The following is a 15248-nucleotide window of genomic DNA, read 5'->3' on the forward strand; positions in this document are numbered from 1 at the left end:
TCTGCCATTTCCACAAGAAAGGGTCAGGGGTGCCTAATATCACCTGGCAGCAATCTGCTTAGCTATTCTACAGTGCATTTGGGTTATGGCAGATCTCGGGTGATTGGCTGTCCTGAGGGCCTGAGATTGGCTGTTCTCTGGCATGACAGAGCCTTTAGTTTTAAAACCAGGGCAAGCTGGCTACCACAAACAGACTTTAATTAAGCCTGTTAATTCATAAAACAGCCTGCTCTTTCACCAGGCAAATCTGAGGCATAGATTCTAACACAGATCTTGCTTTCACACTCACATCCACATGCACACATCCACACACACAGTAACTTACATCCACAGTCATGTTGTCCATTAAGTAATTTAGAGATTTGCGGATGAAGTGGTCAAACTCATCTAAGACCATGGCATCAATATAGTTGACGTATTCCTTCCAAGGCTGGCTGGTTGTATCTGCTCTGAACAGTTCTGCATTTTCCTGCACACAGAAGCACACCTTTGGCTGTGATTTCATTGGTATGCCACTTAGCTCTCTGTTCAACCTATGCTATGATAGGCTGCATCATCCCTGCCTTTGTCTTCTTGGTCTACAGACCCTCAAAGCAGATGGTTTAAGTCCCTTGAAAATGTTGGGCTCTTTCCCATAGAAGATTTCACGCACCGGTCTTTCTGCCATTCCTGGAAGATGAGCTTTCTAATCTTTTAGCTCTCAGCTCAGGTGTCACCTCCTCATAAGGCTGTCCTTGAGCACCCACTATTGCTATCTCTGCTCCCTCCCACATTTTCTTTAGTAGCCTGCTGTTTATGCCATGGCGGTACAAGTGACAACCCTCAGTTATTTTGTCTTTGGTCTGTACCTTTCGTTGGTGACCATGTTTGTGACAAAGAGCTTAGATTATCCTTTCTGCAACTGGACTCTGACATAGGGCAGTATCTGGGACAGAAGTGGTAAAGGGTTCAATGTACTGGGGATAAAGAGTTAAACAGGGAGGTTGATGAATGGATCAACATATTGGTGAATGGATGAGTGGGTGGATGGATACATGGGTGGGTAGGTGGGTGGATGGATGGATGGATGGATGGATGGGTGGGTGGGTGGATGGGTGGGTGGATGGATGGGTGGGTGGATGGATGGGTGGGTGGATGGATGGGTGGGTGGATGGATGGATGGATGGATGGGTGGGTGGGTGGGTGGATGGGTGGGTGGGTGGATGGGTGGGTGGATGGATGGGTGGGTGGATGGATGGGTGGGTGGGTGGATGAGTGGATGCATGGGTGGGTAGGTGGGTGAATGGATGGATGGATGGGTAAATGGATGGATGGGTGAATGGATGGGTGGGTGGATGGATGGGTGGGTAGATGGATGAGTGGATGCATGGGTGGGTAGGTGGGCAGATGGATGGACAGTGGAAGTGTGGGTAGATGGATACATGAGTGGATATCAGGAATGAACAAAGAGATAGATAAAGGGATGAATGGATGAGAAGGATGTAAAGGTTGGGAGAAGGACAAATGGATGAGTCTGTAAGACACTGAGTGCTACAGGTGAACATGAAGATGAATGTAACTCAGCCTGTATTCTCAGGAAACGGAGATAGAAGTCAGAATCCCAGGTAACGTTAGTGTGGGGCAGAAAGAAATGGTTCAAATGGCTGTCACAGCAGTGGATGAACATGGTAACAAAGCCGGGCACCCAGGCAATGCTGTCTCACTAAAGCTGGAACGGGTGAGCTGCTCTCCTTGGCTCTGGCCTCTCTCCTCTCCTCTTCTCTCTCTCTCGCTCTCTCTCTCTCTCTCTCTCTCTCTCTCTCTCTCTCTCTCTCATAAGCTTTGCTCCCTCCACTAGCTTCTATCAAAGACACCCACTTTCTAGACAGTTAAACAGGTGCATATCCCATCTGTGCACAGACACGTGCTGGCTGTGTATACCACAAGCACACCTGTGAGGGCTCCTCAGGTCTCACATGTGTCCATGTCCACACTCACAAGTAGGGAACCCATGAGGGACACACATCAGCTCACAGCAGCCTGCCCCTGTTGGCTTAGGGTGAAGATGTCACCATGTATGGACTTTAATGCAGGCGTTGATGGTGCTCTGGCCACCCTGGGATAGGGCGCATGCATGGAACTACAGAAATCTTACTTTGAAGCTGCTCTTGGGTCAAGACAGCTTGGGTGAAATCTAACAGATTCTGATGTGTTCATCAGAACACTTCTCACTGGTCATCTTAATACAATGTTTGGCTACTTTTCTTCTCTCTCCTCCACAAAAAGCAAGCAGCTTCCAAAAGACCCCCAGGAGTTTCCTTACCGCAACCATGGCTTGGATTCTCACACCAGCATCCTTGACAGCAGTGTAGCGCTTGTTCAGGTTGGCCACCCTGCCGTCCAGGTCCAGCAGGGCTTCCTTCTTGTTGTCCTTCCTTTCAAACAGGGGGTTGGCGGACCACTCCTGGAGGGAAACCCCAAGATTGGTCCTTTCAGAGATAGCCCACTTGGTCTGGCCCCTCCTTTGTGTTCTCTTGGGTGTGAGCCTCCCAGTGTCTGGTCAGGCTTCTCCCTGTGCACCCTGTGAGCTGTGAGCACCTGTGTATAACTCCTTCAGGGGAGTTCTTGGGGGTGTGAGCACGCCGTTCAAGTGCAAACTGAATTCAAAACATAAAACTGCAGAGAACGGTGGCTTTGTTCTTCCTCTCATGTTTTTAAATCTTGTTTTTTAATGTATAGGTACGTGTGAGCGACTACTTGTCTAGATGTGTACCATGCTTTAAGCATGTAGTAAAGTAAGGTAACAGATTTTTAAGAACACTTTCTAGTCTGGGGAGAATAAGATGCTTGCTGTGCGAGCATGAGGCCCTCAACCCAGATCCCCAGCACCAGAGAGAAAGCTGGGTGCTCTAATATGTGTCTCCAAGCCCAGTGAGGGGCTGGGGGCAGAAACAGCTGCATCCTGGTCAGTCAACTGGTGAGATTCAGGCTCAGGAGACCCTGTCTCCAAAGGTAAGATGGAAAGCTACCGAGAAACACACCTGATACTAACCTATGCTCTTCACACGTGCACACACGGATATACACTTGCATGCACCACACACATACGCACACACACAACTTCCTTTTGAGCACATAGTCACAAGTGTTTTGCAACGTAAGGCTACTGAAACCTAGGATGAGGGCTAGAGAAGCGTCCCCCGGCTCTCTGAAAATCTGAGGTCCTTCACCCTTGGAGGGTTGTGCTTCTCCTCTGCCCATCTCCTGCCTCCAACTTATTCCTAGCATCAAGCCTGGCACAGCCAGGGCCCCACCCAGTCTGCTGACTGTAATACACGGGAGTGGAGTGGGCTCTGCCGAGTGACAAGTGTCACTACTCTGGAAGCACGCTGACATCACAGTCCAGAGCATTGGATGGAGGGGTCTCTGGCCATCCATCACACAGGAGCTCGACCCCGGCGCCTTGCCCTCCGCAGCTCACCTGCATGGCCTGGGTGATTCCTTCTATGTTTTGCTTGGCTTTCTGGATCCGGGTCTGCAGATTGTGCAGTATCTCCCGCATCTCCTGGATGTACTCAATCACATCTGTGATGGAAAGGTAAGCTGTCTGACCCCAGGAGCCCAGCAAGACACATAGTGGGGTGGCTCCCACAAGGTGCTACTCTGTCTACCACGAGGCAGAAGTCGCCATTGTGCCTTCTCCGGAGTGCGGAGGTGGTACTCAGTCACAATCTGCCGCTATGGTGGTAGGGCTTCTTCACTGCCCAGTGAGTGGATTCTGCCTCACCTCAGGCTTAATCCTGAGATCAAGCCCCTTTCCAAGTATGAATGAACGAGGAGGAGGAGGCGGGGCACCTGCACACAGCTGCCAGGGCCTCCGGTGGCTGGAAAAGAGCTGTGCTCTGTGAGGGAGGGTGGGGGAAGGGATGTAGCCTCTGTCTGCTGGGAAAGTCTGGGGGCCCACATGTCATAGATGTGGGGGACGTTTGGTCCCAACTTCCAGGCAGGACAGGGTGGCTAAAGGCACAGTAAAGGTCCCAGGGGGAAGAAACTAGCAGTGTAGGGTTCAAGACTCTGAAGGCACCCAGGGTGGGAGGGAGTGAGGGCCGGGCTGCTGCCTTGTTTGCTGGTGAGATGGAACTGTGAAGACCTGTCATTTTCTGCCCTCCCTCTCCCCCAACGTCTGCCCTGAGCAGCAGAGATGTCACCTCTACTGACTTGCTGTGTGCAAGTGGTAGGCACGAGGAGGGCCAGGCCTCCAGGGGCCCTGTCAGGAAATGTCTAGACCCTCGGAAGCCCCTCCCCCCCATCTTTACCCATTCAGCAACTCTCTGAAGCCTGAAGGCAAAACTAGCTACCCGGGCATGTGAGAGGGCAGGTGCTGCCTATGTTAAACCCTCAAAACAAAGGTGTTCTAGGTACTTTCGCTGTTCCAGAACAGTGTAGTCTCAGCGCTCAATAGCTTGACATCGATGGCTTCCAGTTCTGACTTGATCAGTGGAAATTCTACCTCCACCACCGTGGTCTTTATCTGGGAGAGAAAAGCCATGGAGTTAAGGGTTGGTTTTTTTTGTTTTTTGTTTTTAACTGCTAAGAATTTAACAGCATTGAGGACCATTTACAGACACTGCCAGACTCAGCTACAATCAATATTGTTTACCTGGAAGTTATTTCTAAATTGCATTCCTGGTGCTGCAGAGGTGGCACAGTGGTTAGGACCCGAGTTCAATTCCCAGCACCCACGTCAGATGGGTCATACCCAGATGCCTGCTGCAGGGGATCTAATGCTCTTCACCTCCGAGGGTATCCACGCAAATGTGGCGGACATGCATGATTGAAAATAAAATCCCCCACAAAAATAAACTGTATTCCAGGTGATTGTGACCTCTCAAGGATTCGAGCGTGTGCTGCGGTGGGAGACGGATGGGTAAGGAATGTTTCTGGCTGCAAAATCTCTGGTGGGTCAGGAATCTAACGTCTGAAGTGCAGCTATGTCATGGGAGAGCTATGTCTGGGGAGAAGTGTTTAAGTCCATTTACCACAGCACAGAGCCTGCAGCTTCTGTCTGACTCTGCCTTGTATAACCCACAAAGGTAGCTGACCCTTGACAAAACCAAACAAGCAAAAGCAACCAAGGGAGCCATTAGTCAGGGCTTGTCTGTGACACAAAGGACAGTGACTCATCCCAGTGGCTGAGCCCTTCCTTGGAGCATGCTCCCTGAGATGATGTCACACACTGGGACTCTCATCAGTGTGTCTCTAACCAGAGACTGTGGGTGGATGTTGGGGGGGGGAGGGCGTGTGTCGACTCCAACTGCTGGCTTCTGGTGGCTGTGACAAAACTGAAGACCAGGTCGCTATAAAAAAATTGTTTGCACTGGGTACAGTCCACAGACCTGTTTCTGCCTACTACCTCGATAAGTTAGAATTTCCACCGATGTAATGAAACACCAATACCCAAAGGACAGTTGAGAAGGAAAGGGTTTAGTTGATTTACACTTCCAGATCACAGTCCACAGGGTAGGAACTCAAACAGGTCAGGAACCTGGAAGCAGGAGCTGATGCAGAGGCCATGGAGGGGTGCTGCTTACTGGCTTGCTCCCCATGTCTTGCTCAGCCTGCTTTCTTACAGAACCCAGGACCACCAGCCCAGGGATGGCTCCAACCACATGGGCTGAGCTCTCCTCTGTCAACCACTAATTAAGAAAATGCCCTACAGCTGAATGTTATGGAGGCATTTTCTTAATTGAGGTTCCCTCCTCTCAGATGACTTCAGTTTGTGTCAAGTTGACATAAAATTGTCCAGCACACCCTCCCACGGCTTCCATTTTCTCTGAACACTGTGTGTGCGCTGTTCCTAGGAGGGAAGACCATGTGCTTCAAGGCAGCTGGCGTGGAGAAAGCGGAGCTCAGGATGTTTGGTTGAGACAGATTCTGGCATTTTAGAGATGTGGTGCAAATAGGCAAGTCAAAAATGTACCGGGAATGTTCAGTGTGTGTGTGTGTCCATGCGTGCTTGCTTCCACCCACACATGCATGCACCCACAACTTTCAGGAGCCATTTTTTTGCCACTATGTGGATCTTTGGGGATTGAACCTAGGATCTGGGCTTAGAAACCATATTTACTGACTGAGCCATCTCGTCCACCCAGTGTCTCACCCGGCAGCCCAGGTTGGCATCAAACCCACAGCAATGACCCTGCCTCCACTTCCTGCGTGCAGGAAACATCACCACACATCACACACTTCCCCGTGTGCACTATAGGTATGCGTTGACACATGGGGCTGCCCTGTGGCCTAAGCCTACCTCAGCAGTCTTTTCCTGAGTCAGCTTGCTAAGTGCTTGGATTGCAGCTGTACATCACTGCCCTTGGCTAAACTCTGCTGAAGACATGTCAGGCACAGCTCAGCCACGGTCGGGTCTTTACTGGTTGGTGTGTGTGTGAGTGCGTGTGTGACAAGCAGGTGATGTTTCTAGCCCGGCTCTCCTCTTTACCTTTGGCTTCTGCATGGCTCATGAGGTTCCTCCCCCCAGGCTGCTGCAGCCTGCCCTTCAGCTGTACCTAGGCTGGCACTTACTGACATGCTGGGCGGGGACAGTGCTTGGGGGGTGTCCTTGGTGCCATCCCTGTGAGATCCTCAGTGAGTTTCCTCATGGCTGGGGGGGGTCCCTTGTCTGCTTTGCACTTTGTCTTTTTGCAGCTCAGGTGCGGTCTCAGCAGGACTTAGCAAGGGGCAGGATCAGGTGGACCCTGTGGGGCCCTCCCAGTGTGGGATGGAAGTTGAAACGGGAGGGAATTGCTCCCTTTTCCTGGCTCACTGCCTCCTGGTCTCCTCTCCTGGCACTGGTTTTGCATTTACACTGCCAGACCTCCTCCCACCTCCACCCCACCCCCATTCTCAGGGTTTGGACTTCATCAGCTCGAAGGTGGAGTACTGCGGACCTTCCATTCTCCATAACCGTGTAGGCCAGTTCCTTGTGGTTAATGTCCGTGTAGGCCACGGTCTCTTCCTGACTCCACTTCCCTGCAGAGCCTTGACTGACATCTGAGCCATTAGCTGAGGACATCCGTGGTCTTTAGAAGTTGGAGAGGCCCAGTAAACGGATCCTACGCCACAGCGTCCCTGCCCCTCAGCCAGCACCTCGACCTCTGCAGGGAGCAGGTTACGCACTTCTGACTCGGGAACTGGGAGGCATATAGGTCTGGGCTGCTTGGAGCGTGGCGCTGGGTCATTTGGGAAGTGACTGTCAGCGCCTAGCCTGGCCCACTGTCTATGTCTGGGGACCGTGGTACCTGTACCTGGGATTGCTTGTTCCAGACACAAGAAACCTGAGAAAACCAATGCGAGGGCTTTAGGTTGTGACTTCCAAAGTCTCATTCTGAGGTTGGTGTAAGTGCTTTGGGGCCTGAGGTGAGGCAGACATCAGGTGGGTAAGAACTCGAAGCAGAGGTCACCTCAAGGTGACCAGAGAACCGAAGAGGGAGGGGCTAGGGCCCAGTATTGTCTTCTGTGTCACCAATGTCCTAACTCTCTTCCATAAGGTACCTCCATATCATCTAACAGCACGGTAGACCTCACCATCCCACACCGCCTTTCCCCAGCTGCCCGTCTGTACTGGCTGGTTTTGTGTCAACTTGACACACACTGGAGTTAATCACAGAGAAAGGAGGAAATAAATGCCTCCATGAGATCCAGCTGTGATCAAGGGGGGAGGGCCCCGCCCATTGTGGGTGGAGCCATCCCTGGGCTGGTAGACCTGGGTTCTATAAGAAAGCTGAGCAAGCCAGGGGAAGCAAGCCAGTAAGTAACATCCCTCCATGGCTCTCCATCAGCTCCTGCTTCCTGACCTGCTTGAGTTCAGTCCTGACTTCCTCTGGTGATGAACAGCAATGTGGAAGTGTAAGCTGAATAAACCCTTTCCTCCCCAACTTGCTTCTTGGTCATGATGTGTGTGCACAGGAATAGAAACCCTGAATAAGACACCATCAAACCTCAGAGTAGGGCAGGCACACGAGCCGCCTGAAACATCCTGTGCCTATGGTGGGCTTAAAGGCTGTTTCTGCTGCCAGGGGCAGACTGTCCTTGAGGCTAATCAATACCTGGGACTCTTATCCGTACATCATGTGACAGTTGTGTTGGGCCCCCAGGTCGGAGGGGCCAAGAGAGTCAAGGGATGCTTGAGCCAAAAGCTGAGGGTGGTTGTCTCTCTCCAGGGCGAAGCTTCCCCAGTACCAGCTGGGCAACTGTACCCATCTGAGTCCCAGAAGGAGCCCCTCCCCGGCTTCCACAAAGTAATGGAAGTGATGAGGAGTGAAGTCAGTAATTATCCCAAAGCTCAGGGGAAACCTCCGAAGCCTTTCCACAGAACCGTGCAGTATTAGCCAGAGCCCAACAAACATGGTGCTTCCAGTGGCCTGGTCTTGGGTCATCACCATCTCGAGGCACATCTGAATATGCAAATGTCACGCTCACCTCATTGTACCAGCCGACAATGAGCTCCAGGTTGCCCACGAACTTCCGGAAGGTTTCGTTCTCCGAGAAGAGCTTCTCCGCGCTCTCTGGGATCTCTTTCTGCTGCTGGAAGTTCAAGTATTTCACTTCTCTCAGGACTGCCACCAACTGAAGGGCCGGGGAAGAGCAGGGAACCCGTCAGAAGGTGGCCTCAACCGTGGGCCCCCCCTGCCCCTGCCTTCTCACAGCCAAGGAACTTCAAGGTGGGTGGGTGGGATGCAATGCTTGCTGGCAGGCGCCGGGTGGCTTCAGTGGCTTCACCCTACCAGAGGGATCGGAGCCAGGGAAAGACTGACATCATCATTGTGGGCCAATGATGTCATCTGTCTCTTATCTCCCTCCCCCTGCCCTGGGCAGTTTCCTTAGGACCTTCCCCTGTCTCTTCTTTCTCTCTTCCCTGACATTTTGTCTGACCCAGGGGATTGATGCGGCAGCCAACACTGCTGTCCCCAAAGCTATTCTCATCAAACCCTTCAAGGTTTGGCCCAGGTCTGAAATTCCATCTGCCCTGCCCCGTGGTAACTCCCTTGTCATAGTCCCTCCTCACTCCTCTGCCTGGGGCACCCGATGTCACCTCCTTGCTTGTAGTACCAGCTGGTTATCTTCTCTCTCTGTCCTCTCTCCCCCCTGCCCCTTAACCAGGAGGGCAGAATGTGACTTGACTGACCCCAGAAGTGTGTGCCCAGCACACAGATAGCAAAGCTCAGTCTGCACATTCTGGAGGGAGGAATGGATTTTGAGAAAAGGAAAGGTTTTAAGAAGCCGCCCCACCGTCCCCTCCCTGCCTTCCTGGTGTCACTGTCCACATCCAGATGCAAGGCAGAGCACTAACTTGGTGTCCACCGTACATACACATCTGAACCATCCAGGTTTAGCCCTGGAATGTTCTACCCTGGCTACCTGGCCCATCTCTCTGGGCCATGCAGAGACTTTAATCTTCAGATTTATGTTTTCTTGTGGGAACATGGAAAATGCAAACAGATCTCCAAAGAGGCAGCAGAAGCCTGCCACCCCAGCTACTCGGAAATCGGATGCAGGGGTGGGGTGGGGTGGGGGAGTCATGAAAGGATGAACTGAAAGCCAGGGCTCCGGAACAAAGTAAAAGATCTGGGTACATAGCTTGGTGGTAGAGCCTGGGCCTAGCATGTGTGGGGTCCTGGGTTGGGTCAGCTCAAATCAATAAAAAGACGGTCCTAAAGCCCCTCCCCCTGGACAGGATCACGGACCAAAGGGCTTCTTGTGCAGCTGACAAGGACTCTCCCATTGAGCTATGCTCCAGCTTTGAAGTTTCAAGCATGCTACCATTTCGCCTATACCTTAACCACTTAAAAATACTCAACAAACCTGTGCCTGTAACACACATGTACACACACACATATATATGCACACACACGTATACATGTGTGCACTCATCCAGACACACATGCACATACATACACACATGCACATATACACACATTCGAGTACACACTAGAGCACACACATGGGAACACACACACACACACACAGAGCAACCTTCATAAATGCTCACTGTTGGCAGTGGAGTCAGCCTGCAGTGTGTTGAGCTGAGGCTTTCCCTACCCTCTGAACCCACCACCCTCACCCCCAACCCCACCCCTACCCCCAGCCCCAGCCCCACCCGGGACACACCGCCTTGCTGAAGTTGACTTGGATGAGGCTAGAGAAGGGGTCTCGCTGGATGAGGGGCTGCCCCAAGTTGAAGTGGCAGTCCTCGTCCACGCCCTCCACCCACTGCTGGTATTTCTTCTCCCGGCAGCTTTTCAGCAGTCCCATCATCTCGTCATACTTGTCATAGATCAGCTTGGCCTCCATGCTGGACATAACGCTGGGGCAGAGTAGGGCAAAGTGATGGGGTGCCAGGCTTCACCCCGACATTACCTTCTAGGTCTTTCTAGTGCTCTGTCCATCGGCCGCTCTCAGCACGGCTCCTGGGTCTCACAGACTGCCTGGTTCCCCAGTGATAGTCCCCATCGGTGCCGCCTGCAGCATCCTTGAGTTTGCTGTAGGGCGCCCCCTCCCTCCCAGAGTGCCTCAGAAATCCTGCCAAATGAGGACTCCTGCACTCTGGCAGGCATGGCAGATAGCGTCTTTACTCCCAATCGGATGGACTTGGACTGTTTCCATGAGGCTAGAAGATGGAAGACACAAGCCGGGCCAGCTCCCTCCCTGCAGCTAAGGGACGCACGGGCTGCCTGGGCCCTCCCCAGCCCGGCCTGGCACTCACGGGTGCTCAATGTACTTCAGGTGTTTCATGGACACCTCAAGCCTCTCTTGCAGCTCCAGGCTCCACTTGAGCTGCCCAGCCACAGGGGGCATGTTCTTGTGGATGGGTGGTATCTGGCCGTCTTTGGAGGCCGCCATCTGGGCATCGTACATGAGCTTGGCATTGTCCAGCTCGGCACTGAACATCTCCAGCATGACCGAGTACCTGGGTACCACCTCAACAAGAATCAGGGGTCGTTCCAGGAGGCCCCCGCACATGTACAGGAGCTGTGGAGACATGGGAGGAGGTGGGCCATCACCAGGGTCCCCTGCTGCTGCCACCCCCGTCCCAGGCGTTGGCCCCAGCGTGGCGTGATTTGACAAAGTGAGCAGGGCCAAATTTCACGACCGAGGAAACTTGAGTCTTGTTGAGACAGAATCTCTGCTGGAGTCTTGCTCCGTGCGGCTTGCTTGTCTCATGCTGCCTTGTGTGGAGGCACCAGCTCCCGAACTGGCAGAGGCAGCTAAGTCCAGACCCAGGAGAAAGGGGCTGTGAGCAGTTCCTAACTCAGCCATGGGGAAGCAGCCCCAGGCTGCATCCAGATGGGTCTGGGGCTCTGATAACCAGAGGGGAATGGCTGTACTCAGGCCCTCAGGCTGTGAAAATGGCTACGTGGGTAAAGGTACTAGGCACACATGCGTGTGAATATGTACACACACACACACATCTGCACACTCGTACCCGTGTCTGTATATACACATGCACACACGCACATGTGAATATGTACACACACACACATGTGCACACTTGTACCTGTGTCTGTATATACACACGCACACACACACATGCAAGAAATGAGGGGCTGTTCACAGAGAGGAGCTGGCACAAGGTGGCCTAAGGTCTGAATTTGTCAGGTTGTCTGGAGTTCACGGGAGACACCTAGAACTCCAACACTCTCCTAACATCCTGTCTGAGGTGCTCATAAGCCTACGTGGGCTGTAGGCTGTCCTCGGACTTCGCTTCGGAAAACAAGTCCTTCACTAAAAATGACCATTTAAGACTACAACATGACTGTGAGGAAGAGAAGGGAATTTCCAGTCTGCCCGGGAGCGGGATGGAGTGGTAAGTTTCTGCAGGAGATGCTCAGAGGTGCGTCTGGGCACCGCAGCGGACTCCACCCCTCCCTTTAAGAGATTGACGGGTGAGAGTTGGGAAGCAGGTTTAAGACCCTCTCTTATCCCCTTTCTTTGCTCTTCTCCAGTTTTCCCCCTCCCTTTTTTGGGGGAGGGGGCTCTGGTTTTAGGGAAGAAAACTCTAACTTTTATTTTCTGCAAGTAGAAGGTCACATGAGCAATGCTCTGGAACTTTTCAGATTCACGTGTTGATGAGCTGATGACAGGGAGACCTAGTGTCAGAATTGCTTAATTTGTCACACAGGGATAGCTGGAGGGGTCTCCCGCCCTAAGGTTTTCTAACTTATGGCAGAGTGAGACCGGGGAAAGTACTGAACGTAGTGAATGGTGCCACTCTGGGCTCCAGCCCTCAATGGCCACTTGCTTCTCACAGAAAAAGAGCCCAAGACATGGGTGTGCTTCCTGAATGTGGGTGGCTCAGATCCCTCCAGTGTGTCCCTTGAGTGCTCCAGTTTGGGGCCTGAGAGGCTGGGGATGTGTGTGGTGTCTCTTCACGCCTTGGCCAGTGGACCGAATACTCCTTTTTTTTTTTTTTTTTTTCCCTTTCTGAGTCTGTTTTCCCTGAGGTTCATGTGACCGATAACCTTGGTCATCAACTTGACTATGAACTCCTGCTGGGGTATGCGTTCCCTGACAGTGGCTCCCACTTGCTTGGGCTGGTTCAGACGTGGAAGTCATGGCAGTGGGGAGACAGCAGAGTCTCTCCCTTTGCCCTGCAACACCAGATGAGGCTCCCTTCCAGCTTTAACAAGTGTCACTTTTAAACCTCTTTGACCACAGGTTGTAGAGACCAGGTGTGAATTTGCATATTATTTGCATACACTGAGCCCTCACCTCAAGTTCCCAGCTAAGCAATCCCAGCATCCTTCACTGCAGTTGTATCCCAAGGGCTCCCAATGTCTTTACATTTGCACATGTAGAAACAGAGGTTGCACCCGGCTCTGCTGGAGAGAGAGCTTGATGCTCTGGTGCTGGAACCTTCCTGAGTCTCCAGGGGGGCGGGTCTGGAAGCCCAGCTCTGATGATGGAAGGGTTTCCATTGCCCTCTGACTGCCTTCAATACGGGGTGTTCCCTGCTGGCTGGTAGATGGGCTCCCCGGCTCTGCAGTGCTGGGCGGTGTCCGCCTACCTTTGCGGAAGACTCAATGCAGTTGCAGTCGTCAAAGGCTTGGCAGAAGATGGTGGCCAGCCTCCTGTCCAGGTCTTGGATCTTAGTCTCAAAGTCGTTGTAATCATCGTCAAAGCTCTGACAATAGAGGAGGCAGAGAGGTAGCTGCAGTAAACCGGCACCAGGCTGGGAGGTCTCAGCGGGGCAAAGTGGAGAGGGGGGCTGGCTACAGCTCCATGGTGGGCTGTGGACCTGGATTGGGACTCTCCAATACTGCCATCTCCCTGTTCCTGACCCCAGGTCCTGTCCATGGATCCCATTACAAATGGTTGTGAGCCACCATGTGGTTGCTGGGATTTGAACTCAGGACCTCTGGAAGAGCAGTCCATGTTCTTAACCACTGAGCCGTCTTTCCAGCCCCCTATTAACATTCTCAACTCCCTAGGATGACACTCTGCCCACGGGTCATCCCACTCCCTGGGCCAGGGTTGGTCCCCACCCAGGCTCACCGAATCTCCGGGGTCCAAAGGGTCGTACTTGCACTCAGCAAAGACCTTTATCAGTTCAAAGACCTCGTCGTAGATCTGGGTCACCTGGTTCCCCAGGATGTTACCCCGCACGCCTCCCAGCTCAATCTTCTCCAGCTTCAGAAACTCAATGGCCGTTTTGTAAAGGTCCTAGCATGGGGAGGGAAGGGGCAAGGGTCATCTCCGGGCACAAAGTCAAGGGCCCCAGAACCTTATAGAACAGCATGGAGAGCCCTCGGGCGGAACACCTGGGGATGCCGCTGTGGGGCACACACAAGGCGTGCAAGGGGCATGGGTGGGTGTGTGCATTCTTCAGTGCCCGTGTGCTTCACAGCCATCTCTAGAACAAGGATGGAAAGGATGGGGGAGGGGTAACTCTCTAAGGAATCACCTCTGCATTGGGAACTTGGAGGGTGGAGGGCGGAGGAGGCTGAGTAAAAGAAACCTGGTGTCTGGTCCAGGCCCCACGCTGGTTAAAGAGCCCCTCTAGATGCTCTGACCAACCCCTCCACCTCCTCAGGTCTGGAAGGTGCTAGAAAGGTACCAGGGTCTCTCATGCTTTGGCTGCGCCTCAGATTTCTCTGCCACCCCCCCGGAAAGCAGCCCACACTGAGAGGATCTGGTTTTGTGGTGGACGCTGACACCCAGTGTTGGGGAACTTCTGTGAGGAACCCCGCTGCCTAGCTTTGCCTAGCTGTCGGACAATGGCAATTTCTTCCCTGAAGCAAACGCTTCAAGGTTACAGTCTTGACTTTCATCCCCTCAACCGATACTGGTGTGCGCGATGGTTTTGTTTCCCCCACCAGGAGGACAATGAGCATCATGTGATACTTCTGTACTTCAATGTCTTCCTCCCCCCAACCTCCCCTGTCATCTTCTTGAGTCAGGGTCTCGGCTCAAGCTGGCCTCAGACTCACTATATAGTTGATGTTATATGTTGGCCACTATGTGTTAATAGATGAGTCCACCTTGAACGCCTTGTCCCCCTGCCTCTGCTTCCCACATGCTGGGGTTATAGGTATTCCACTCCACTCAGTGTTGCTGGAGGTGAGACTCGGGGCTCTGTGCCTGCGAGAGACGAGCAACCCATCTATCGGCTGAGACGCAGCCGCTGCCTGTCCTCGTTTTAATATGTTGAGGGCCTCGCACATGAAGTTAGAAGCCAGTCACTGTAGGAAGCCGTTGGCGCCAATAGATGGCGCCAGCTTCCCGCCCATTGTTCAGCCTACAAAAACCTTTCCCCTCGTGTTGCTTGGCAACCACATAAGTCACAGCCCACTCTCGGGGCACGTGATTGAGCTACAGGAGGATGCACCAATCAGGTAGCAACACAAGTCTCTTAGGCATATATAGCAGTGCATTTCTCCCCCACGTAGAGAGGGAGATAGTGGAGAGATGGCAGAGAGATACCACGTGGAGAGAGACCCGATAGGAGAGATTGCGGGAGATCCCACGTGGAGAGAGACCCGGTAAAAGAGATTGCGGGAGATCCCACGTGGAGAGAGACTGGGCAGAGAGATCGCACGTGGGAGACTGCACGTGAGAGGTTGCCTATACAGCAGACCCCGGTAGGGAGTCCCCGGCTCAGAGAGAAGTTTCCTGCTCAGGAAGTCCCCTGCTCAGAGTGCTGTACAATAAAGGTTTTCCGCAGAAGAATCTGTTTGTTTGTTGCACGCCTGTTCCTATCGGCAGGAAGCATGGGC

The 15248-nt window shown here is 52.8% G+C and overlaps 1 protein-coding gene across 1 annotated transcript in view; it reads right to left on the reverse strand.

The window, feature by feature from the left end:
* Window positions 1-15248, reverse strand: part of DNAH17 (dynein axonemal heavy chain 17) — a gene marked incomplete at both ends in the record, with an annotated part of 105900 nt that overhangs the window by 84122 nt on the left and 6530 nt on the right. The window contains 9 exons of the mRNA XM_080924155.1: window positions 326-469; window positions 2303-2443; window positions 3461-3564; window positions 4402-4510; window positions 8455-8601; window positions 10144-10339; window positions 10739-11004; window positions 13040-13156; window positions 13528-13695. Coding sequence (XP_080780281.1) covers window positions 326-469; window positions 2303-2443; window positions 3461-3564; window positions 4402-4510; window positions 8455-8601; window positions 10144-10339; window positions 10739-11004; window positions 13040-13156; window positions 13528-13695 — 1392 coding nt within the window. The remainder of the gene's footprint in view (window positions 1-325; window positions 470-2302; window positions 2444-3460; window positions 3565-4401; window positions 4511-8454; window positions 8602-10143; window positions 10340-10738; window positions 11005-13039; window positions 13157-13527; window positions 13696-15248) is intronic.

Source organism: Micromys minutus, assembly GCF_963924665.1.
Source record: "Micromys minutus genome assembly, chromosome: 10".
In the NCBI taxonomy this organism is placed as follows: Eukaryota; Metazoa; Chordata; class Mammalia; order Rodentia; family Muridae; genus Micromys; species Micromys minutus.